Source organism: Oreochromis niloticus, linkage group LG9 (genome assembly GCF_001858045.2).
Source record: "Oreochromis niloticus isolate F11D_XX linkage group LG9, O_niloticus_UMD_NMBU, whole genome shotgun sequence".
Classification (NCBI taxonomy): domain Eukaryota; kingdom Metazoa; phylum Chordata; class Actinopteri; order Cichliformes; family Cichlidae; genus Oreochromis; species Oreochromis niloticus.
Genome location: NC_031974.2, coordinates 23,580,795 through 23,606,157, shown reverse-complemented (window position 1 = coordinate 23,606,157; position 25,363 = coordinate 23,580,795). Strand labels below are relative to the sequence as shown.

General features: G+C 40.5%; 1 protein-coding gene and 1 long non-coding RNA gene across 3 annotated transcripts in view; one reads left to right on the top strand and one right to left on the bottom strand.

The window, feature by feature from the left end:
• The window catches only part of LOC102080706 (uncharacterized), a 184,255-nt gene extending 164,314 nt beyond the window's left edge, over positions 1 to 19,941 (top strand). For both annotated transcript variants that reach the window (XR_003221670.1, XR_003221672.1), the window contains exon 7: positions 19,819 to 19,941. This is a non-coding gene — a long non-coding RNA (uncharacterized LOC102080706). The remainder of the gene's footprint in view (positions 1 to 19,818) is intronic.
• Positions 1 to 25,363, bottom strand: part of ofcc1 (orofacial cleft 1 candidate 1) — a 77,767-nt gene that overhangs the window by 9,494 nt on the left and 42,910 nt on the right. The window contains exons 19-22 of the mRNA XM_025910383.1: positions 22,647 to 22,901; positions 20,344 to 20,596; positions 19,811 to 19,974; positions 14,319 to 14,478 (exon numbers count right to left, since the gene is read on the bottom strand). Coding sequence (XP_025766168.1) covers positions 14,319 to 14,478; positions 19,811 to 19,974; positions 20,344 to 20,596; positions 22,647 to 22,901 — 832 coding nt within the window. The remainder of the gene's footprint in view (positions 1 to 14,318; positions 14,479 to 19,810; positions 19,975 to 20,343; positions 20,597 to 22,646; positions 22,902 to 25,363) is intronic.

The following is a 25,363-nucleotide window of genomic DNA, read 5'->3' as shown; positions in this document are numbered from 1 at the left end:
TTACATGTATTAGATATTAAAATGTTACTTTTAAAATGATGGGTTTACTATACTAAACTGCACAAACCTGTTTATACTTATACTGTATGATGCACTTGTGCAGCCAGAGTGCGTGTGTTTGCAACTAAAGGGAGGAGGAAAGGAGAAGTTTCAATGAGCACACAAGCTGAGCCAGGCTGGCTACTGTCCAGAACAGGAGCCTAAGGCATGGGCACAAACAGGCTTGTCAGTCCCCCTGATCCCTTAATGATTGATCCAAACTAGATAGCCATCATTACCATTCATGCACTCTCTCTTCTCCAGACCTCCCTACCTTCGCCTAATTTTACCTCCCATTTGCACGTTTCCATGGACTAATTAAACATTTCCCTCCTCTCTTGCTCTCTCTGTCTCCCTACCTCTTTCTGTCTCACTCTGTGTCCAGTGGTATGAAAAATAATGCAGCACATTTTTGGCACGTTATTATGTATGAAATGTGAGGGGCATAATGTATTCCAGCCGGTTGGAGTTCTCTTAGACTCGTCTTGCTTGCATCGCCTTGCTTTACAGCCAGTGTGAATGCTATACCTCCCATTCTGCTTCCCTTCTTAAAAGCTGCTGACCTTGCCTCCGTCCCGCCCGTCACCAACTCACGCTTCTCCGCAAGGGCTGGGGTTTTCTCCACTGCCGTGATCCTTTTGGTTTGTAGTTCTGTCCCACTTGGCTTTAATTTACAGTGGGAAAATAATTAGAATCTCACTTTTGCAAAGAATGGAGTGAAAATGTAAACAATGCTTCCCTGCGGGTGGGTGCTTCATCACTTTGACAGGTGCATTTGAATTTGCCTGGGTGGCGGACAGGCTTGGTTATTTATGTGTCAGTCGCACATGGAAGCCCCGGCTGTGGCTGCAGTTGGGACTCAGACTAGGGACGAGATTGAAACTCAGTGGAGAGGGTGATACGGGGTTTGGATTTTGGGAGACTACAGAGGATGTTGCTGGTTCTGGACCCGGTGCTCAGAACGGTGCTGTGGCTCCTGGCATTTTTGCACATCTTGCCAACCAAAGCAGTTACAGCACCGGTGCCCAATCTAGCACCGCTTCCATGAACTGTCACCACAAAAAGACTGCTGCCCAGCAATTCTGTTTGCATCCAACAAGTTTGCTGGGCCCAAAGTCGGATCCATGGTCGTCAGTGGTTTTGGGATTACTGCAAGAAATTAATCAAAGAGTTGCAGATTCAGTCTGCAGATTCCACCCACCATGTTTTGGTTTTTTTTACCATGTAAATTACCTAAAAAATATGCTGTCTAATATTTGTAATATTTGATTCTAAACCTGCTCGATGCATGCTGCTTCTTATAAGGTAGAAAGGTAGCACCAGCACTGGCACCAAATCAGTGGAAAAGAAGTGTAGAAGAGAGGAAAGAAATATGGGAGTGAATCTGGATGTATGGAGGAGATTTAAGGCTATAGTGGTAAGAGACCCAGTAATGGGGAGAGTGGTAGGACTGATACCTATGTTGGATTAAAGAGACTGATGTATGTCTGGGACTGTGTGTATGGATTACTGCTTTAATTTGCCCTATAGAGGTTTAGAAATAAAAAATAGAAGTCTGTGTACAGACTTGGTTTTGGGGTATCCTTAGCAAGTTACTTGGAGATTCTTACATAAGGAATATTTTGAGCACAAAGAAAGCTTTATGGAGTTCCAAGTCACCTGGTTTTTAGCAGTCTTTCTGTAAATATATTTTACGCTGTGAACCAGATCAGAGTCATGTTGGCTGGAAATGCTGAACTGTGACATGATCCAAAAGGAAACATTTTAAGTGTTTCAGCAGATCCAGTTAAGCTTCATCTGGATCACTGCATTGCATTAAGTTCACGAAGTAGACTTTGTGTCATAGATAGATAGATAGATAGATAGATAATTTATTTGTATGGAACATAGGTACTTAAAACACATTAAAGCGATATTTTGTATTCACATTTTCACTGTACATTGAATTAGTGCTCACTGGTATTACCATTTAATACAAATTCATCCATATACTTTAGAACAAAAGGCAGTCACATCTAAGGCAGTAAATGCAGTGGGTTAGCACACACAGATCTGAAAGAAGCATCAGTGATTATTACCAAGTGAGAAAAGAGGTAGACATGGTTGCTTCTTTTGTCCACATGTACACACACACACACACACACACACACACACACACACACACACAGAGAGAGAGAGAGAGAGGAGAGAAACAGTAACACTCATATAAATACTAACACACACATACGACCATGCTCACAGACAGACAAAGCCCCACACAGTAAGGCAACGCATGCGTGCATCTCCAATGCCTGCGGGCGCTTAGGGCTATGCAGCAGGGAGTGGGGGGAGGCAGGGAGTAGTGGGTTGTGGGTTGATGGGGAGGAGGGTGTGTGTTGGGTGTGTGTGTGTGCGTGTGTGTGTGTGCACTGTGCATTGAGGCTCTCTAAGCTATAGAGGGTCAATCCCTCCTCTCCAACACCACCATCATTTCTGTCAGAGCTGGCTTGGGTTCAAGGCCTGGTTGCTGAACACGGGGTTCATGTAACAGATACAGACAGTATGTAGAAACACAAACACACACGTCAACATGGACTCGTGGACACATGCACCACCAACATGTAATTATACATTGCATGCAGCACAACAATTTGAATTAATGAGTGCATATGCTTTAGTGCAGATGTGAAGAGATGCATTGCACGTACGTCAGAGGCCAAATTGTACTAAAGCACAAGCTCATTCTCTGATATTACTTCATGCATTTATGAACATAATGTTGGAAATGTTACTGGAAAATCAGTCACTTAACTTATGACATTATTTAAAAAGTAATCGCATTACTCATTACCCAGCAGAAAAAGTCATGAATAACCTGTTGTTACTCGACACTGATCTGAAAGTTTACAAGAAAAAGTTTATTTTGCATCTTAAGGAATTTTGTCTTCAAGGTTAGCCTTATTTCTCAGCATGTACACTATAACTGTTAAAGATAAAAACTAGGTGACTCCCAGTCCAGAGCATGAAACAGTTTGAATTTACTAGAATTGGCATTTGTCTTTTGGTAGAGGTGAACCACCATCCTGGAACAGCTAATAAAAGAGCTAATAGGCCAACCACAAATGTCAAAGTAACAGAGGCACTGAGATTAGCAAACGTAATATAACAACTGAATTTCAAATTGTAACCATGTATACTTCCTGTTAAAGGGGAAAAAAATGCATCCACATTCGTGCAACATTTTTCTAAGTAACAAACTGCTGCACGCCACAGTGAATAGCAGCACACGAGGTTCGTACAGCACATACACATCCAAAGCCAAGACACGCTACAGCACATTGCACATGGCTGGGAACAGACCAAACCATAAAGCATAAAAGACCACCGACATACATGCATGGATAAGCCAAGCAATGTCAGCCATTAGAATGGAAATAGATATGCTATTATTGCAAATTTAGCCAATATGTGGATGCTCGGCAGATATAATTGGAGCAGCTTGAAAATGGCATGGATGCACACTGTCTGCGTTGGGCCTGAGTTGGCTGAAGCAAAGGTCTGTGTCTGGTTAAACGCACCGCTGGACAAGACAGGCCACCCATTCATATTTGCATGGAGGGACACACATACGTGCATGCATATATACACACACACACACACACACACAGTGACAAAATGACTGTTATGCTACAGTAGCTTCCACCCACCCTCCTCACATGGCTGTGCCCGTAAAGCAAAGATCACCGTCTGCAATTATTTCAACTTGAAGAATGATAGATTATAAGCAGTAATACACTCCATCTAAAAGTAGCACAGGCTAAATTGGACTTCTAGAAAAGATAAACAAGCAAAACTGACTGTATTTACAGTCAGAATAAACCAAACGACTTTAAAAGAGATTATACAATGAGATAGCATCGCTGACTGCCTGAGATAATCCAGAAAATAAGATATGCATAATTCGCCATTACTAATCTCCTTTGCAGAAAGCCTACTCTCAACCTACAGTAAACAACTCAGATAGCAGCCCATCTTTTTTTCTGCCACACCATGTCTGACTCACCCTGGGCCTTAGGGAGATCACTTTTTCCAGGTTTGTTCTGGAGAATATTGAAGTTTACTTGAAACTTTAACAAAAGATAAATAAGCCTGTGCCACATTTAAATGTTTCAGTGTTTACAGATGACTCACAGTCACAAGTTTCTGCAAGTAAAGGTGATTAAAGTTGATTGGAATCTTCACCAGTGTTGAAATAATGAATCCACCGGGGAAAGGTGAACACGTAAACCAGTATCCACGAGCATTAAGACGCTTAAGACCAGGATCTGAACTACTCTTGATAAGTCATGAGCTCACCTAAATATGATTTATGAAATGTTGCTGGTTTCTAAAATATTGATGATATGCTACTTTTTCCACACTCTTTTTTTCTGTATTTGAATTTCCATTGATCACGGGTTTTACTACAGTATTTCTCATGTATGATTCATTACTGCTTCACTTTTTTATAAAGAAACAGAATACATGCTCTCCTGCCAAGGAACATAGTTTTCACTCTTCCCTCCCGTAAAACAGAAAATAAATTATACTATTAGTTAAATGTATGAACCTTATGATACTTAAGAATACTGACAAGCAGGGTGAAATAGTAAAGTAGGCACTCTTTCTCTCTGACAGGAATAAACTGTATTACTGTTATTACTGGAATAAGAAACCTCTCTCTCATAAAGACGCACAGCAGGCAGCAGCTAGTTTTCAACTGTTTTCTTATTATCCTTATTTTCACTAACAGAACTGATGATAAATGAAACTATAATCAAGTGTCAAATGTTTAGTAATTATTTTGTCTTGTCAACATTTGAACACACTCACACACACACATGAATGCATTGGGGGCGACGCTACAACCCCAACCTCCAAGAAAGGTTTGTGTGTCATATTGGCTTCCATCTTTATTGGCTCCTTATTAAATCCAAAATCAAATTTAAAATCTTTCTCCTCACAAACAGGTTCTTGAATAATCAGGCCCCATCTTGTCTTAAAGATCTCATAGTAGCATATCGTACTAACAGAGCACTTCACTCTTAGACTTCGCGCTTCCGTAAAGTATTTAAAAGTAGAATGGGAGGCAGAGTCATCAGCTTTCAGGACCCTCCTCTGTGGAATCAGCTCAATAGCTCCCAACCAGTCGCAGCAGATGGCTGCTCCTCCATTAGCCTGGTTCTGCTGGAAGCTTCTTCCTGTTAAAATTGAGTTTTTCCTTTCCACTGTCGCCAAGTGCTCAAAGGAGGTCCTTTGATTTTTGGGGTTTTCTCTGTATTAATGTAGGGTCTCTACCTTACAATGTTGCTATATAATTAAAATTGAATTGAAATGAACTGATCGGGGTTCATTATCTTGCCCAAAGATACTTTGTCATGCAGACTGTAGTATCTGGGGAACAAACCACTGATTTCCGATTGGTAGATGGGTCTTGCTAGACTTTTCCAGCCAGCCCTTACGGTCAGGACCATAACTTTCTAACATTAAGTGTATCAAGTTCAAACTAATTGTATCACCAGTACTTTCCAACTTACTCATTTGGCATTTGTCGCATGCCCTTTTGTGGTGGGAAAACACGTTTCCGTGGAGGACGCATTTCAAAATGTCATGTCGAGTTCTTAAAATTTTAGGAGACCAGGCTTCGTATTAAGATGCTGCAGACAGATGCCAAAGTTGAGTATTGCCTTTGATATCCAGAATTTGACTTTGGAGTAGCTTCCACCTAATAAAGCCTCGAAGGCTGGAGGTGATAAGTATCCAAGCCAATAACCAAAATGAGAGCTGGGAATAAGTGGTAAGACTTCACACACATTCTCACTCAGACACACTATAGCTGCATGTGGACACGCACGCACGAACACACACACACACACACACACACACACACACACACACTAAGTTGTCTCTTTAAGCTTATGAGGGGAAAAAAAAATCTCCAAATGTGGTGAAAAAAAATCCAAATGTCTATCTCTCCTCTGGATGTCACGTGGGGCTGTTAAGACGCAACACCTGTCACAATCACCAGGACTTCTTCATCCCCTAAGGGCCACAGGAAGCGGCCAAGGTCAAACTCTTTAAAGGGGGAGTGAAGGGAGGAGAAGTAAGTAACGGCAGACAGTCGCAAAAAATCAGATCTGTCAAATTCAAGCCACAAAACCTCTGCGGAGCTAGAAGCTGTATACCTAAGCATGCATGTATGTTGAGTATGCATTACATACAACATCGCCCCAGTGTGTATGCAAAGTATATCTGCCTGCAGGGTACGTGCCCTGTAACATTTCCTCAGCTGATATAATCAAATCTTTTCCTCCAATAATGGCACCTCACTGTGTCATTAATCACTTAAAATGTTTGGTGAAACCACATTCTGCACCGGCTTCACAGATCCGAGCCAGGTGCTCTGAGTGGAAAACCTCTTTAACCGATGTAAAACGAGTCTTCCTAAATTTGTTCCATGGTTGGAAAGCTCTCGCTACAGTCTTTTTCTCACTTTCAAGAGTCCAATTTGTTGTCTTCTGTTTCACATTAGGGGATGGCAGGGCAGCAAAAAAATGGACTCTTTAGGACGTGGCCCGCTGGAGGAGGAAGAAGTCGAGGGAAGGAAGGCTTGAAAGTGGCGAAAACCTGTTGTCAGTTTAACCTCTTCCAGCTGCGCATGTTTTGACAGCTGACATGCAAAGCTTCATATTATGAAGAAATTATAGGGAAAAGCTTTTCCTCACTAATGGTTTCATGAGAGTCAAGTGTCCAAAATATTCAAACTCAATGTTTCGAAACAACACCCGAGCATCTTACCTAAATCCTTTTGGTTGACACAGAGGTCGAACATAATATAGGCTGCTAACCAAAGGCGCTTCCTTGTTTAGACTCCTCTTTTTCCCCTCTCACATTCCATCTCTTTGAAAGAAAAGCCTGCCCAGGCCCAGGCATTGGTAGATAATGACATCCTCTCCCTGGATTAATTGTAAGGGACACATTAAGCAATGGAGCTGACACTCCCTGTAATTAAACTGTTCACACCGACGAGTTCATACTGGAACACTTTCTCCTTTCTCTTGCTATCTAATGTTGGAACTGTGAGCCTGTTTAGGAATGCAGGTTGACTATAAGAAAAGGAAGTGTGTGGTGAAATTTAAACCCAAATAAGATAAGGTTTGTGCTTTTTAACCCTCTTGATGAACCTGCAATGATCTCACTACATTTAAAAGTAGTCAGCTCATTTTACTGAAGATATTCTGTATTTGTGTCCATAAAATCTTGCGTGTGAATTGGAAAAGAGGTGAATGTGTTTGATCTTTATCTGTTTTTTCCCCCTCTCTCTTCTTTTTTAACCACTGTGCACCACTTTCACACATTACTGCTCAGCAAAGTCCATGACCTTTTCAGGAACACAGGCATGTAGCCTTTGCAGTCATATCTCATATTGCGCTCCCTAATGCTCCGACTGTGGATGCTGTGCTTGCTGCTGTGTCGCTCCTGTCCTTGCCTGTCTGCTCGCTATCGCCTCGGGCCACTGGGGCCCTCAGCACTGTCCACTAAAAAAAGAAGAAAAAAAAAAATCCACTGTAATTGAAGAAGTCTCTCTAATGTGACATGCACACGCAGGCAAGCAGAAAGGTTTGCATGCACACAGTCACACTTATAAATGTGCATGACAGTTTACACACATGCAGGCATACTGGGCCTACATGAACAGGTTTGCCTTCATACACACGCAACCAAGCAAATAAATGCACGCGTGCACACACACGTACACTTGCCCGCACACTGACCACATTGCTCTTTTGTAGAGGTTATTGGGGGTTGGGAGGACTATTTTGATCCCATGCACAAAGGCGCACACACACAGACACACACACACACTACAGACCAGTAGTTGCCCTCTGACTCTAAAAACCCTTCCTGTGCCAGTGAACCACTCAGCTCTTCCTCTCCTCTCGGGGTTCCTGTGTTGCTGTTATGGGTTCCTTTTGAGGAGCTGAAGGTTCTATTGTTCTGTGACAGCGGTTCCTGTGTATCCTGTCACGGCCTACTGCTCCCTCTGTCTACCTTCCTCTCCAAAGCTTCTTTCTTTACATGAGTCTAGATTTGCATCTCAAGTGGCTCATACTCATTTAACTGTACTATTTGAACAAGCACAAGATTGATCAGTACAAGTGTGCAGGCATGAACACTTGTAGTGTTTTAAGGACTGAATTGTATTTATTTAGCTATGGGATTAAGATTTTTGTGATGCCTCTGAAAATAGAGAACGTATCGTGCATGTCCTCATAGCTATTGTATAGATTAGGCAGGTATGATATTTGTAGCCTATATTATTTTGTCTGAATCCAGATGAACTTTTGCAAAGAGATTAAAGCTCAAAATCTATTTTTATCACTTGGTAATTGGTGGCAAAAGTGTGACCCTGACAGTCCTCTATGGTCAGGGGCTCACAACACACACAGGCTTTGGATTAAAATGGAGAGCACACCTCATATGATTAACAGCCAGCCTCCCAGACACGAGTTATCATTACCACTCCAGTCTGTGCCGTTTGACTCTCAACAGGTTTACTCTCCACCAAGCGCACTGCTGTTGCAAAACACCTTGGGTGTTCCCAAACTCGCCTGCTGGTAACCCATTACCTAGACATACAGAGACAAACGGCACAAAGGTACGCAAATGTTGATGCAATCAGGTTGAGAAAACATCTCCAGGGCCATCATACAAACCCCCTCTCTCCACTCTCTCCCTCCTTCCTCACTTCTTTTAATCTCTCCCTCCCTCCTTCAATTAATACAATGTCACCACCACCACTGGGAAACTTTCCTTTCGGTGAATTAACAGCAACGGGAAAGCTGGTGCTCTACTCTGTCACTGTCATAGCGGTAGCTCCGACAAAACAGTTTGCGTACCTGCTTAAGTATTACAGAAATTAACACCTCCCTTCCAGGTACAGTAATCAAGGGGGTGACGGGAGACAATTAATTAGGTCCATCTGCATCACTGCCTTTACATAATTAATGGGGCTCATTACTGCACCACTAGTAAGATGTGGAGCATGCAAGCCCTCTCACTAGCTTGGAGCATTACTGACAGCACAGGAAAAGTGAAGATTTTTCTTTATTTGAAATCACTGAAATGCGCCTCTAGTTGGCTAACCTGGGGTACTGATTGCGTCTACCAGCAAAATATGTGAACTTTTTATTAATTTATTCCACAGGTTTTAAAAACATCATCCTGAGTCACAACACGTTGTATATCAGTCGTATATCAGGGCAAATCTGATAAACAAATGAAGAACATATGATGTTTTCTTTACGTCTCTCAGCTGTTTTCCATGATTGTCGTTATCACAGGAAAAGGAAGATTGTATTTATCACACAATTAAATTAAAAAGCTACATACTATTATTTTACTCGCCCTCTTTGCTTAGTCAGTGGACCCTGCTGTTGACATCTTAACCTGAGTAATTTTTAAACCTTCAAGCAACTCAATGGAACAACTCGATGGATGAATCTTATAATATAAAGTTAATTGGTGAGAAAGTAAAAATGAAATTATGTTTTATGACCACCTTGTGAAAATTACAAGTTTGATAATAATAGGCCATTTGCAGGTTGGTTATTGAATGTGGATTCTTTTTTTATTGTTTCATTGCTTGGGGGACATAGAGCATTACAGAGATTTTGCTGAGCATGCTAACACCATCAAGAATCTACTTTTAGCCTAACTGATTACCTGCCTCTCATATTTCTACTTGGTTTAATTTTAGCCTTTAAAAAAATCTTCCCATATTAAAAAAAAAAGAAACAGTGGAGAAAAATAAAATTCAGTTTTGGTATGAATTCATGTTGCACTTGGCAGATCTGTTGTTTAGAGATTTTTGGAGAAATTGCCACCTGTTGCAGGGCTAATTTTTATGCCCCTGAAGTTTATCTGTTTGGAGTTTGGAGCACTGATTGGTGGCTCCATTATTGGCATTGCATCTTCTGTAAAGTCCTTGCTTCATGGTGTTACATGGTAAGTCAGTTCATTATTTGTATGTGTTTAAAAATAATGGAGAAGTCTTCTTTTACTAGCATACAGCAATATAGCTTCTAGTACAGGTGTAGATATATAATACAATCATAATTTTCAGGAATTTGTAAATGATTGTCTGTAGAAATCTCCAAAATAGAAAAATAAATGGTTCTACAACTTTTGAGAAGTGGAGATGTAAGCCTAACTTTTATTGCTCAAAGTGGAAAAGAAAGTGGGGGTAAAGTGGAACCCATGCCTAGGCCAGAAACAACTATCCACTGCTAATGTCGTAACGTGCTACAAACTAATGTGCTACTTTAATCCCATTACAGTTACAATTATGTAATTACAAATGTTCTCAATTATCTTAACAGCAGGAAGAGAGAAATAAGAAAAGCATCAAACTTGCTTCTTTCATCCTTTGCAGCTTGAAGGTTGAAGAAAACGGTGGCGCGGTCTGGATGCGGACATTACTTTTACTTGCACAAAAGGACGAGAGGTCGATGGCAAAGTGAAAAGTGCATCCAGGACAGAAACAACTACATTACAGGTAGTAAAGAACAGGGACCCCTACATAATTTTGCCATATGGGGGCCAATAAAGTATTGCGTTGGCACAGCAAAAACAGAATTTCCAATTTTATTTTGCTGTTGTCAAATATAGGTTACCTGAAAAATATGGCAAAAAAGAGAGAACCCAAAACTGTGCTAATGCTCATAATGAAGACTCCGGCTCACCAACGTTCACCCATGCTAACCAACTCTGTGATGATACAGTATAACATTGACAACAACTGTGACTGTGTAACATGCACATTTAAAGTGCATACATCATGCTTGATGACATGGCTAAAGACTAGATATAGCACCCTGTTTTTTCTCATTATTATGAAGCCTATTTGTATTTCAGTGAGGGTTAAAGAGGGTTTCTTTTAGCAGGTGAGCTTCTGTGCTACATGTTAGGCAGCCAGAATATGTGCAGTTACAAAACTTTCATATTTACACACTGTTTAACATGATTTTAGCCTAGATGGATACCAATTAGCTATTTAGGAGGAATCATAATCAGCAGCATTGTTTCATGTATTTAATTAAGTATGGATGGGAATAGAAGTTTTCCCCAGGCTGAGAAGAATCTGGAGGTATATCCATGATGACGCTGACACTGTGTGAGCACTGAGCAACACCCGCCCTTTTGCACATGGACCACACAAAGGTCAAGTGTGTGGTGGTGGCTGTCTGATGAATGCATTGCCTGCTTTCCAGGGGGGTGAGAGGAAAAAAGGGGGAAGTGGCTTTTCAAAGGTGACCACATTTCAGTAGAGATGCGATGTTAAAAATAAAAAGCAATAATCGTTCTTTTCCCTTTTAAGGCTAAAGCTTCTTTCAGCTTTGGTCCAGCCTCAACACCTCTACAGGGTTATATAGAAAAGGATCTAAGACTATAAAAATATTCAAAAGTGCCAGAGTTAGTTAAAACAAACAAGGGCTATTTGCAGATCCCGATAGCCCGAGATCGGATTTGTTTAAAATATCTCACTCTATCTTTTTCAATAACGTTTTAAATTTGGTTACAAACTCCTGATGTTCCTATGGGTACCTTGTTTTTCCTTCCCCTCATCCCTCCTTTCTCTCGCTCAGCTAATGAAGGTCTCGTAGCCCACTGTTATTAAAATTACGCCCTTGCCTCCGATATTAATTGGGTCCATAATAAGGAATGCGTCAGATTCATTATTTAATTGCAAGGGCACATTTGGAATACAGTTTCTGAAATGTATTTTTAATGAAAAACACTACATCCTGACCTAATCATATCAACCTTATTCTATCTAATTAAGGATGCAAAAAATCATTAGAGTTGCAAAATATTAGTTTCAGCTCTTTTGGGCTGCTCCTTTGCTCGCTTTCATGAATATATTTTTTCCCTGTCTATGATAAATAGTTAATGAGGGAAAAATGACAAAAATTTGCATGTAGTCAAATTAGTCTAATAGGGATATGTCTTTGCTGAGTTAGGAAAGTGACCCTTTTCATAGGAGAAACTGTTACAATAATTATGAAATAATGGTAAGGCCCATCTTATTTTGATGAAAAATGGTCTGCTTGAATAATGTAAAAATGTTAAAATGCAATAACCCTAAATTTTCATCATACCAGAGAACGTGTTAACGTGTTAGCATTTTATCAGTTTAATAACATCAAATTAGGTATAATATGAAGTATGCTGTAATTGTTACCATGGAGGGGGATATGCAGTAATGCAAAGATGATTTAGCAGTGCACCACAGCAAGAGGCCATCAGCTGCTAAATGAGGCATTTTCTTAATCACAAACTTTGGGGATGTAATTTCTTTTAAAGTCTCCAAACAACGGAAGGCTCAATTTTCTTCCAATAAACAGGTCCATCACCATCCCATTAATGGCGGTGTAGTCACCTCTCAGAACAGGGGTTGCATTTCATTAAGGCATGAAGACCAATAAACAACAACAAAAAAAGACTTTAGAAAAAGAATAGCATTTACACGATTACAATTATACTATCTAGTTTAGCAATGTAGTGTAAAACCGTTTAAAAAGTGTATTTTTTAGGTCCTGCTGATGCAAAATGTATTCCTCAGTTTCTCTCACTTTTGTAGCTGAGTTTTTGTACAATTTTCTATCAAGAAGAATCCAGCTTTTCAAAGGTATCCATTCCCCTGTGTCTGGCATGTCACAATCGACATAGTTAAATACTTTGTTTAGGAAAACAAGATTTTGCATACTGTTTTGTCTCCGTGTCTCCTGTTTCCTGTTGCACATCCTGTCTTTTGTTTCAAAATAAAGTGTAAATACAGATTTAAAAAACCCCAACAAAACATTGCATCATTGACAGGAAGACACAAGTTCTAATGCCATGTTGACACAACCGGCAACAAGCTCACTTTGTTGCATCGTTCACCGCTGAGGTTTTGTTCCGTCTCTGCCTGTGGGGCTCTGTTGGTTGCTGCTTCACCCTGTTATTACTACCCTGAAGAAATTCCGGAATGTTTAACTTTGCTTTATCACATGTCACACCTGTCACACGGCGACAAGTGCCAGGTTTGAGATAGCAGCTTCATGTTGCCTTTTTCATTGAAACAAAATTCGCTTTTCCACAGCGCTGTGAACGCAACATAATGAATGCAGTCCTGCTTGTAGTGTAAACTTTGTTAGGACACGGTTTGACGCGGCTTTGATGTGTAGTCATTCAGATATTAACTGCTATGACCCTCAAAAACTACATTTTGGTTTGGCCCACGCTGTTTTAGTTCTACAATTAGACAAAATAATGCATCACTTCCTAATACGCAGACCATCTTTCACCACAGTCCACTGCAGCTTCTCATCCCGTTGCCGCACATACTTGTTTGAGAAAAGAGCAAGGGAGTTAATGAACATGGAGAACATGTAGCGAGCAGTGTGCTACTAAAATACCCTACAGAATAAATTAAAGGGGGCTGCAGTTTGATCGCTGCATTCTATTTCCCTTATCTCAACAAGTCACATTTTCAATCACTATGCAAAGATTTTACATCAGGGGTAGGCTTTGTGCTAATACACTGCCCTCTCCTGTGCCACCATCATCGACCTACACGGGGCTGGGCCACATGCGTCATCCTCTCCCCCGTGATAGTAATTTCATGGGGACAAGCATTTATTTCAGCTGCCTTAGATGATTTCGAAATGTCCGCAATAAGGGAATGCCCACTATATCTCACACACGCCTTCCACTGTGTGTGTTGATTGAGCAGTCTCTCTTTAATGAAATATCTTCGAAAATTGGTTTCCACAGACTAATCAGGCTGCCTGTTAGCTGAGTTTCTGTTTTGGTAATTATCTTGTACTAATTAGAACGGAGCTAAAGACCTCTGAGATGAATTCTCAGCTTTCTCAAATGTAACTAAAGAAAATTTAATGATATAAAATGAACCTATTCTATACATCCTCTCCAATGTAATATCTCCTTTAAAGTGACCAGTGAATGCTAACCCTGTGTTATCTTGGCTGCCTTTAAATGTTTCTGTTAGTGCCTCACTGATCTCACCCAGCTCAGCACTTTCACTGAGCACCTGCACCATGGCAGAAGACCTTATTGGTTACAAACACCACAGTTAATTCCTCCCCTTTGACCAGGTTAATTGAAAAGACTAGTATCATTAGCCCAACAGGTCACTATTGGTTTAATTACAATGCAATTTATTTAGAGACAGCAAAGGAGACCAATAATGTATTTACCTTGCGCCTCTCTCCATTGAACCCTCTCCACTGCTCTGCTTTCTTGACAATGTAGCTCAGTTCCTGATTGGACAGCTCAAGGTCTTGAGGCAGAAAGTACACCCCCTCCTTCGCGGTGAGTCGCTGAAAGACATCCAGCATGCGACCATCATTGTGGAGTCTGGAAGGTGTGTGGTGAGAAAAGAGAAAAGATTTAGAAATGTAAGATGGAGCAACAAAAACAGACTGACTGGAGATCTTAGAGAACTAAACACAGCCTTTTGTAATAAAATACTGCACTGCATTCCTGATACAAAAATATAGCTTCATATCTACATTTCAGAGTTCTAATTTTTTAATTGCTGGTGGCAACTCAAGACTGATAAGAAGCTCTTTGAGCACACGAGAATATGCCTGACAGTGGCACGAGATTTAAAAAAATGGCGACTTGCTATATGAGGGTAGTTAGTCTGCAAATACAGCAGATATTAAAGAAACACAGAAGGGAATGGGAACTTTGCAATGACAGGGAATGATGACTGATAAAGTATACAGCGGTAACTGTACTGCCCACCACAGACCTAGTCATCGTAAAGCCACATCTGGCCCTTTGGTTGTCCCTGGCCAGCCCATGTTTGGTCAATCGGATTCAAATGTAAATACATGCATCATGTAGTGTTTCACCCATTAAACACTCTTCTTTTTAAAAACAAAACAAAACTGTATAGCTTCACTATAAATGCACTGGAACAGACAGTGATGAGAAATGTCAGATCACGGTAATAAGAAGAATGACTGATGCAGAATGAATTTGGAGTTTTTGACAGGCCACGGACTTCCAAGTATTTATTTACTGAAGTCAGTAAAGCTATGTCCTTAGTTTTTGTCGAGCACATTGCTGTGTTTAAGAATTACACTTTGAATTGCCATTATGAGACTAAACACACAGAGAAATACAAGAACCTGACTGATGCAGCCTAGAAACCTTTACTGGCAAAGCTGCAAAAGCAACAAAGACTTTTTACTCAGATTTACGCCTTAAATCATCAGATTTTACTGAAGCAGTATAACACAAACACAACTAGTGAGTGAAAATACTCGATTATGTTATTTTTTACAAACACGTATGTATATCAATTTAGGAGTCACTGGCAATTAACCTGCTTTACCACTGACATATGAGAACATGTTGCTTGTTTCATTGCCACCAAGAACCAATCTTTTTTTTTTTCTTAGTTTGTTATTAAGAATATTAATTGCGTTCATTAAATCATGGTTGCTGGTTGTAAACAAGTGCACGTATGAGAAATGGAGGCTGGAGGATGGTGAACAAAAAAACGTTTCCACTGTTGCAGAAACATAAAATGCGGTGCGTAATTAAATATATAACGTTTATTATTTCATAGGTTACTGCAGTATATGCCCTCAAAAGTTCCAAGAGCATTTGAAACATCACCTTTATTCACACATACCTAAAAAAGTTCGTATGAAACCTATTTTTGGTTCCAGAATACAGACGTTGTGTGGATCTGCAGCTTGCAGAAATGCACAGGGCCAACTTTTTATTCTGACAGCTGGGTTGGATGCTCTATAAAAGTCTAATACATCAATTGAAACAGCAAAAGGAATCAAACAAATTGGCCTGTGAGTGGGAAGTATTTTGTGGACACAAGCTGAGTGTAGAAATGTCTGAGTTTGGCTGGGTGTCTGCGTGGTTGCACAAATATTAATGTGTGGGAGTCGGATCCTGGGATTTTCTTCAGTGTTAATGCTGGGCTTCAAAGATGGCAGATACAGTGGACGTGCTGGTTGCAGATGCGTCTGGAGAGCCCGGCTTGAGTCACAAGAAAATTTTCTGCCCAGCAGAAGGCATATTGATTCATACCTCCACATGAGTACACATCACCAAAATGCTATTTTTCGTTTGCCACATGCAGCCAACCCCTAAAAAGAAACACCATGTCTGTAAACAAATGTCTTGGCTGACCATCAAAACCAACAGACCTTGTGCCCTTCCACAGAGATTCTAGCCTGTCAGAGGGTAATCAACTCTCAAATAAAACCAACATCAAGGAGGCAAGGATTTATACAAGAAGCTGGTACGGAGCTTTGAACTCAGCATCATTCCCCATTGCTCCTGGGAGTGGGATGTTTGTAGAATCTTGACCTCAGACACAGGAATAGCATGCATTCATTTTAATCCTACACTTGAATTGTGCTTCTCATTCATTTATGCGGTTTCTCTCTTGGAGGAATTCACCATCTTTGCATCTCCGAGCTTCAAAAAGGGGTAATTTCTTTGGTGTGGAAAAGGCCTGAATTTAAGTATGTAATTCTTAACCATGTAGGTTGTGATCTGGATGACAAGGCTCATGGCAGGTCTTTGTTTAAGCACAAGGTTCACGGGTTGATGTCAGTGGATGAAAGGGTCAGAGAATAAAACACAAATGATTTGTCTTTCTAACGTATACGTTAGTATTATCTCACCCAAAGGTTTTTCTCACTTTGGTTGCTACGTAGTGTAGTGGTTTACACATTTGCCTAACAAGCAAAAGATGGGAGGTGACATCTTTGGGGTTGCATCAAGAAAGGCGTTCAGCGTGAAAACTGCTCAATCAAACATGCAGAGATACCCACTGTGGAAACCCTTAGTGAATAAAGGAGCCGTCAAAAGTAGCTTAAATGGTATTTCTCAATTTATAGAATGTGTGATTTATTTTAAAGGATCCTATCAAACTAAATTTAATGGAACAAAGGTTTAGTGGGAAAAAAGATACCTTCTTATCTTATCCCATCAAAAACCAACTTGCAAACTTGTCTAATGAAGAATGAAAACTGATAAAGAATTGATAAAACAAACACTTGTAGTAACTGAAAGTTTTTTTTCTTCCTACAGTCTTGCAAGTATGTTGATGGAACTACCACTGCACTACTACTTTTATAGCCGCTCATTTTGGTTTCCATAAAGGGTCAAAGAATACAGAGGTATTTTACACGTATTTTTGCAGGCAGTGAATAAAAGCTTCCTAAATGTAATTAAGAAAAAAGGATAGCAGTCCATTCTATCTATACATACGGCCTGGAGCATATTTTTTAGAAATAGGTCACGGTCTGTGTCAGAGCCCCTTCCTTGTAGCCAATAGGAAATTGTAACCCATAAAATTATCAGCCTTGCTTCAGCCTCGTGGCCTACATTCAATACAAACCCGTGTGGCTGCTGAGTGGCAGAAGTCATTATTCCCGGCTGCTGTTTTAATATTGTCCATTTAGCCTGATCCCGATAAGCGTCTCGCTCACTGAAATTAGATGGCACCCTCTCCTTGGCCGCCAATCTCAAACTGATTAATTCAATAGGCGTTTTCTTACATTTTAAGCTGTTAATGGAATTTGGTCGTATATTAGAGTGAGAGAACACACCTTAGATGAATACTGAGTTACACTATTCAGTAATTTATCACCTGCCTGCCTTTAAAGTGAGTCCTATATTGCAAAAAGTCTGTCAAATCAAATGCCTTTGAATGTTTGAGAAAGAGCAGTGTTTGTTTTGCCTGGGCTTTCGAACTAATCAGCAAACGGTCTATAGATGACATGAAAAAACCATCCGAGTTGCCAAATCACAGTGCAGGCTAGCAACCAAATGTTTCAACATGGCTGACCTCAATCTGCAAGACATGAGTGGAACACACAGTGCATTAAGATAGAGTATGTGAATTCATCACCATCCGCACGCCGTCCTTTTCAATATGTATGAAACCTGCAGTGATCCCAACCATGCAAAACACCCAGCCTAATCGGATAAAGTAAGGGGGTTCCATATTCACGCTATATCAAAACACATCTAACTTTTGAATTAGAAATGATTTCCATTTTCCAGTGAATTGCAGCGAATGGTGTGTTCAGGCAAGCTAGCTGTGTGGTGCGTGTGTATATTCCTGATTCTGTGTTTAATAAGTTTGTGTATGCTTGTGGATGTGAGCCTTTGATGCATAACTGCATCAGCAATTCCCTGCAACTATAAATTCAAAATAAATTAGATCAACATTTGTTTATATTTTTGGTTTTTTGGTTTACAGTTTTTTTTTTTGTGGACAGAAAAGGTGAATAAATACTTGATGAAGGTTAGAACAAGCAGGATGGTAACATTTATATATACTGTATTATTATTAACTGGTGCTTTACAATATCAGGTTGGTGAGTGTCGGTGCATTTTAGAAAATATCTTCCTGTTCAGAGCCTGTAGCAGTCTACAGCAGTGCTCATATATACCAAACTTTCCCACAACAGGTTTCAATACGTGCCACTGGATGGCCTGATAGTAGAGAAGTCTTTAATAATTGAAACGCATCAATGTGGTGATGCCTGCCAGCATTACTACACACGAGTGGAAATGTATAGAAAGTCAAATATATTTCTAGATCTCAAGACATTTTGACTCATGAATTTTTCTTTAGTGCAAAAGCATTTTGTATGTGAGGGTTTTGTGCCTTTACACAGCTACTTTGATCTGTAATGCACATGTAATAAGCCTCACAGGCCTGGAGACCAGTCAGCAACCCCTGTCAACCTCTAGTCCTTAAAGAAAAATGTTATATTTCCGGTTAGCAAGAAGAATACAGTCCTACACAAGAAACCTCCTTATGATTGTTTTGTTGCTAGCAGATTGCTGTTTTTACCTGCAGTTTGCAAGTTTCAATCAAGTTTCACTACTCCTCGAGGAGCAGTTGGCCAGTGTTTGTAGGCAGGTAGCGGACTTCCAACTATAGGTGGCCACAGCTAGTTGCTAGCTGTACTTTAGCCGTGTGATTACTACCGACCAAAGCAATTATAAAGAGATTTTTAATGCGGAAACCTATTTGCAACCACTTCTTTACCACTTGTTAACAATGTTTCCTCAAAAACAGGTTGTCAGGGGATCACCGATTGGTCTCTAGGCCGGTGTGACTGAGACCCAAAGAAACCAATTTCAGAATGTCATCTTTCTTTTTTTACTAAATGGGGAGGAGGTAAGGTTTGGACGATTAAGGGCTGGTTGTGCATTTGTGTGCTGTGGGTTGTGGGGGTGTTATAGGTTTTACTGCAGTGGTTTTATTGTCCCAGCTCACTTCAGATCAGATTGACCTGCATGTGGCCCCTGAAACAGAATTTAAGGCAGACTTATTTGTGGGTGTCTCTTAAAGATACTTTGTATTTAATGCCACAGATACAAGTGGCATTAACAAGTGATATAACTTGTTTTCAGATTCAAAACAAAGTTCTTGTAGATGGTTGACTTAAACCAAGCCAGCAAGTATTAAATAAGTTTATTGTACATATTATATACTAGGAGCATACCTAAAACAGAAACAAATTAACATTCAAAAATACATTAATTTTATCTCTAAAATAAGAAGAAAATATTTAGTCTACATTTCAGATTTATTTTAATGTTAATGCCAGTTGCTTCAAAACATTTTGTGTTTAAGATAATGTAATTGTTTTCTTGCTATATTTGGTATTCTAACCGTGTATCTCACCTGAGCAGGTACATGGAGAGGATGGTGATGGAAAGGAGAAAAAGGACGGCATAGAGGAAGAGAGTGATGATCACCCCCGCTGCACCTGATTTGTCAGCTTGATAGAAGTGCCAATAAAGCTTGGCAGCATCCCCCACTGGTGTGTCAGGGCTGTAGGAGAGGCGCTAAGGAGACAAGGATTAAAAATAAATAAATAGTTTCCTATAACTGTGGATGCAGAAAATCTCCTTTTCTAAATGAAGATCACAAGACAGTTCACGGATTTTCTTTCACATATTTCAAAAGTCAAAATATAACAACGTTTTCTCTCCCTTTTTATGTTTAAGTTGGTGCCTACATTAAACTGCAGCAAGAAATGTCCAGTCACCTTACACATCTAACCCACTGCCAAAAAAGACACCCATCCAACCTTGCACATTTTGCTTCTCACCCTCTCTGCACTCTTTTTTTTGTAATCTAAAGTCACTTTGCCAAGATAAAGTGAACTCCTATTTAAAGTGCACAAGTGTCCAAGTTATTTTTAAGTGACTTACCCCGAGGATGGCGTCCACTGCAAAGACTGCCAGGGGGTCGAGGACTGTCCACACTCCCTGAGCCATGATAAACTTTGACGTGAAGGAAGGGAGTGAGCCAAATATCTGTTGACAGCCCCATCTGATCAGAACCAGCAGGAACGTTATTGCGTTCAAGGTCAGGGGACCCACCACCACCATTGCCAGCTCCTCCCGGGTGTGGAGTAAAGAACTCTGGTACACGAGGTCCACCGTGTGTGCGTGGAAGTGGAATCTGGTAAGAGAGGAAAGTGTCAATATGTGTGTACCATATTTGTGTTTGTGATGCTTTGCAGCTCAAGGGCAGCTGTTTCCAGCAACTCCATATACTGTGTTATAGTATTTGTGGCTAATTCACTCAAATGACTTTGATGGCATTATAACTGGCTGTTGTTAAGGAAACCTTTATACTTATTACTATCATAAAAGACACTAAAGATGCAAAGGACACTGAAAGTAAGAGTATTACCACCTTTGCAGATACATGGCAGAGCTTATCCAAGCCTCCTGTTGTACGTTAAACTCCCCATTTACAGCAAGCCTCATGAGTTCCTTAATCTTCCCATCAGTCAGGAGGAGGTAGAGCCAGTGGTGGGAGAGGAGGGGTCCAGTTTTCTCTCATTAATTTCCATCTGATTTGCTCCAAGAGTCAAGCATCTCTCGGATTCTGTCCATTAATCTGACAGTAGAGGTCCATTGGTGTTTCATCTGAAGCAAATCTCTCAAGAGATTCAAGCCCCAAAAAGTCATTTCAGAGAACAGAGATTACCTCTCTGGATGACCGGTAAAGACATGAGACTTGGATGTGTTATTTTTTATATTTCCAGACAAAATCATAAGTAAAAATCTTAAAATCTCTCTCAAATGCTTCCTATTATTTTGCCACAAAATAAGAGACATTTTGTGCTATAATTAAAGTACGTTTAGTTAAGTACAACTTTGACATACTTTTTTTGTCCTTGAAGAATGTGATTTATGCTGCACTCTACTTCTGATCGCTCTTGTATTTAGCAGATTACAGTGAAAAACATCTTTAATAAACACAAAAATATTATACTGCTTATGCCTGCATCATATGTTTGCTTATAATTCAGGGATATTCTGAACACAAGATGTTTAGTACTTTAGACCAGTGTATTACTGCTTTGTAACTTGAGTCAGTAAAAGAAAAGAAGAGAAGAAATGAAGCACTCATAGATAACTGTAGAAGCACCGAAGGCCAGGGACTCTTGCTCCTGGGGTCTCTTTGCAGTCCGATGGTGTCCCAGGATGGATTATGGGAAGGGAGAATGCAAAAACAAACAGACACAAACGTAGAAAGGAAGAAAAAGGAACGAGTGTGAGATATAAGGGTGAAGCGAGGTATGCCTGTCATCATGCTAACCGCTCGACTGTCACTTAGTCTCTCTCTCCCTCCCTCTCAATGGGCACCACCAGCTCTGACCATTGCATGGAGAGAGAAATGCTTGGAGGGAGAGCAGCAGATTTGGACATGTGGAAGTTGTCATCCAGCGTTGACCCCCTCTGTTTTCACATTTTTGTTTTCTATCCGCCCCCTCAGTCCATTCTTTTTTCCTTTTTTTCCACTCAGCCACATTTTTTTTCTTCCTGCGCTCTCCTCCATCACTTTCCATGATGTTTGCGCCCCTGAGTTATTGTAATAAAAACCTGGTTGTATGCATGTTTGCAGCCAGCCCTTTTATTGTGATGAATTAAATCAGCACCATATGCTATTCCAATGTGATTTAACAGTTCTGTGGCATCTTATTGCTGTTTATTATCAATGCTGCGTACCAAATAATAACAATAAATTCCTTCCAAATAATGTAGCCTTTTGGGACTTAAAGCTGTGTGGTGAGCAAACTCCCCCAGCAATGGTTTGTTAATATTGAGAAAGTCTTGTTAAAATGTTAATGGGGGGATTCCAAACAGATGATCTGGGTGTATCAAGCCTGCATTTGCCAACACACACACCAAGACACACACAGCACATCCTCATCCTCTCAGCTTGTTGTCCTCTCCACATCCTATTTTCCCATAACTGTACACCGCATGAGTGCGAGCCTACACACAGGTCATGTTATGTGTGGCCATGCTAATGAATTTACAGTATGGTAATATGCTACTATTATCTGGTATGTGTCAGTCCTCCGTTTTTATTAATGGATTTATGTCAGCAGCAATGTGTGCGCTCGAAAAGTTTTGCGCGTCTGTGTGTGTATTCCTGCGATCCTCTTCCATGCATGTGTGTGCGTGCAGGGCAATATCAAAGGAAGCAAACTCACTTGTTGACAGGAACTGCTATGGCCTGGAGGTAGAGCCACTGGCTGCAGTAATGCAGGTAGAGCCTCAGAAACCACATCAAAGCCAGCAGCAGTATAATGAGGCCGAGCTGCTGAACGGAGCCATGCCAGCTACTATGCAGTTGTTGTTGTTGCCGCAGCAACGGCAGGCCCAGCTCAGATGGCAGCATGGAGAGAGCCAGACGGGCTCGGTCAGACAGACACGGAGGACAGGAGCCAGGTCCAGTCAGTTGTGATCTGTTTTCATAAGAGGAGGATCACACACACTGTACATGACCATCTGAAGTTTTCTCTTCACCATTTCTTTTTTTTTTTAGACAGTAATAATATTACTCAAGTATGTAATTATGTGAGTTCATTACTCAGATTTCCTCGAATGAAAGCATTTTAATGTCTTTTTTTCTCGATAATTTTACATCACACTTTCAGGCTGCATGATTTAAACTCACGGTGGATAAGAACGTTCATGCACAGGTGACCACATTAAGCGAGATTACTGAAACAGAACAAAGGTGTTGACTTTGTTCAGTCGATTTGGAGGTTATGGCAATCACTTTGAATAACGATGCAAATCCTTCCTCCTCTTTCTGTTGCATACTATTCAGAAGCTTATTTCCATCATGAGAGCCATGCAGTAAACATTAAAGGTAGGGAAATGTAGTATTCAAATTGGCACACACACGCATACAATTGCCAACATATACACAAGTGCTCTCTCTTTTTTTTTCTCTCTCTCACTAACACACCAAAGACACGCAAACAGATAGGAATCCCTTTCAGCGGTGCTCAGCTTCCCTCAGCACCTCTGCCTCCTATGTGCCGCCCTTTGTCAGGCCTGCTCAACTATTCCCTTTCATAAGGAGTGCACAGATGGAGCAGTGGAGGCAGGAGCAAAGGAAAGGAAAGGAAAGGAAAGGAAAGGAAAGGAAAGGAAATACCCTAACATAAAAACCTGACATTTCACATTTGTGTGTAGGTAAATTAGGTGTGCATTTACAACATTCGTTGACTTTTATCCAATATAGTTTGCGCATGTCAACAAGCAGTGATAGTGATGACTCCTAACATTCGCCTGATAGTAATTAGAACAAGACTTAAAGTAGGTGTTTACAGTAGAGCTATGGTGAGGATCACACAATGTGACTTAAGGCCTATGCCTGTGGACATCCCCATGTCTCACCACTGTGTCCCAGAGCACAGTTGGAATTCACTTTGTAGTGTGTATCTAGGGAAAATGGTACATTGCCTAAAGACGAAAAACCGAATCAATTGTATTGCTCTCTCACCCCCATTACCAAATGTGGGCTAGACTTGCATCAAAATGTACCAGTGCATTGTGTTCCCTGCTTCTACTAATACAAAAATATCGAGCCTCACATAGTTTTGTTTGAAGCCAGAGATAATTTTGGCCGTCGCTGTGAGGTGTGAAGTGTGAAATTATCTCAAGTTGAATCAAGTTTCCTCAGTGGAAGCTATTTAGAGCAGTGGTATATTTCGCTGTACATGTGGGAAAAGTTGGAATTCATTGAAAAAAAAAAAGTGCTCAGTCAAGAGTTTGCGCTGATAAATGTTCGAGCTTGGCTGAAATAACATTTAGCCCAACAGGATAAATGTGTCATGAAAGTCTGTTATCACTCAGCTCTCTGTTTGAGATCTTAAACTAAAGTATATTCCACTGCGAATAAACTGCATGTTTCCTGTGTGAAACCACTGGTTGCTCATGCACACAGAGTAAATATATATATTTATTCAGCCAAAGTCTTTGTTTACTATCACTGAAAAAGATCCAATTCAGTGCTTTTATACAAGATTTGGAGTTAAAACGCAAAGAGAAAGATGATGTCTTAGCAAACGCATCTCACGCTTCTCCACAAAAGCACTTCCAGCTTTATTGCAACTTCCCTGTGTTTCACAAAAATGCTCTCCACATCCCTGTAAACGCAGTGTGTCGCAGACACAGGCGAGATGCTACCCTGTCAACTGGCATCGCGCAAAAACAGCAAATACAATCTGACGTCCATCTTTCATGTAATGAAGATATTGATGATGCATGAAAGAGGAATATTTTTAGACGTCTTCACGTAGCGGCCCCTTCTAAAGGAAACCGGTAACATGATGTGAAATCTGTTATCCCGACTGAATTGATTTCATTATGGCACCTCCAATTACAAAAGTATAATACAGAAAAATAGGGGAAGGCAGCGGGCGGACGTGTGGGATTTTTATCTCGCAGGGATGAAGGATGTTTCATTTCAATATCACAGCCTGTCCTCTGAATGGCTGATAGTATGTGGCATAGTGGCCAAGTGATGAAACCAACCATTTCAACAGGCATGCATGGGACATAATACTATATTTTAATTGTAGTTTTAATGCTTTTGTGAAATCTGGGCCAGAAGCTGTTTGCTCATTATCTTAGTTTTGATATGTTTGTTGTTCATACCCGTGTCATCAAAGCATATTGCAAAAGGACTCATCATCCACTCCAAACCTTTCCTGAGTGTGCCAAGGCCTGTAAATCAGATTTAACTAGTGTGTTTCTGTCAGAAGCATCTCTTGGACTGGTTTTCCCAGGCTGGTGTCCCTTAATGTTGTACGCTATGACAACAAACAGACGCTACGCTCTTAAAAATAGCACAAAGCGAAAAGCAAGTAGTGACATGCATTATACCTTGAAGACGGCACGGGTAATACGAGAT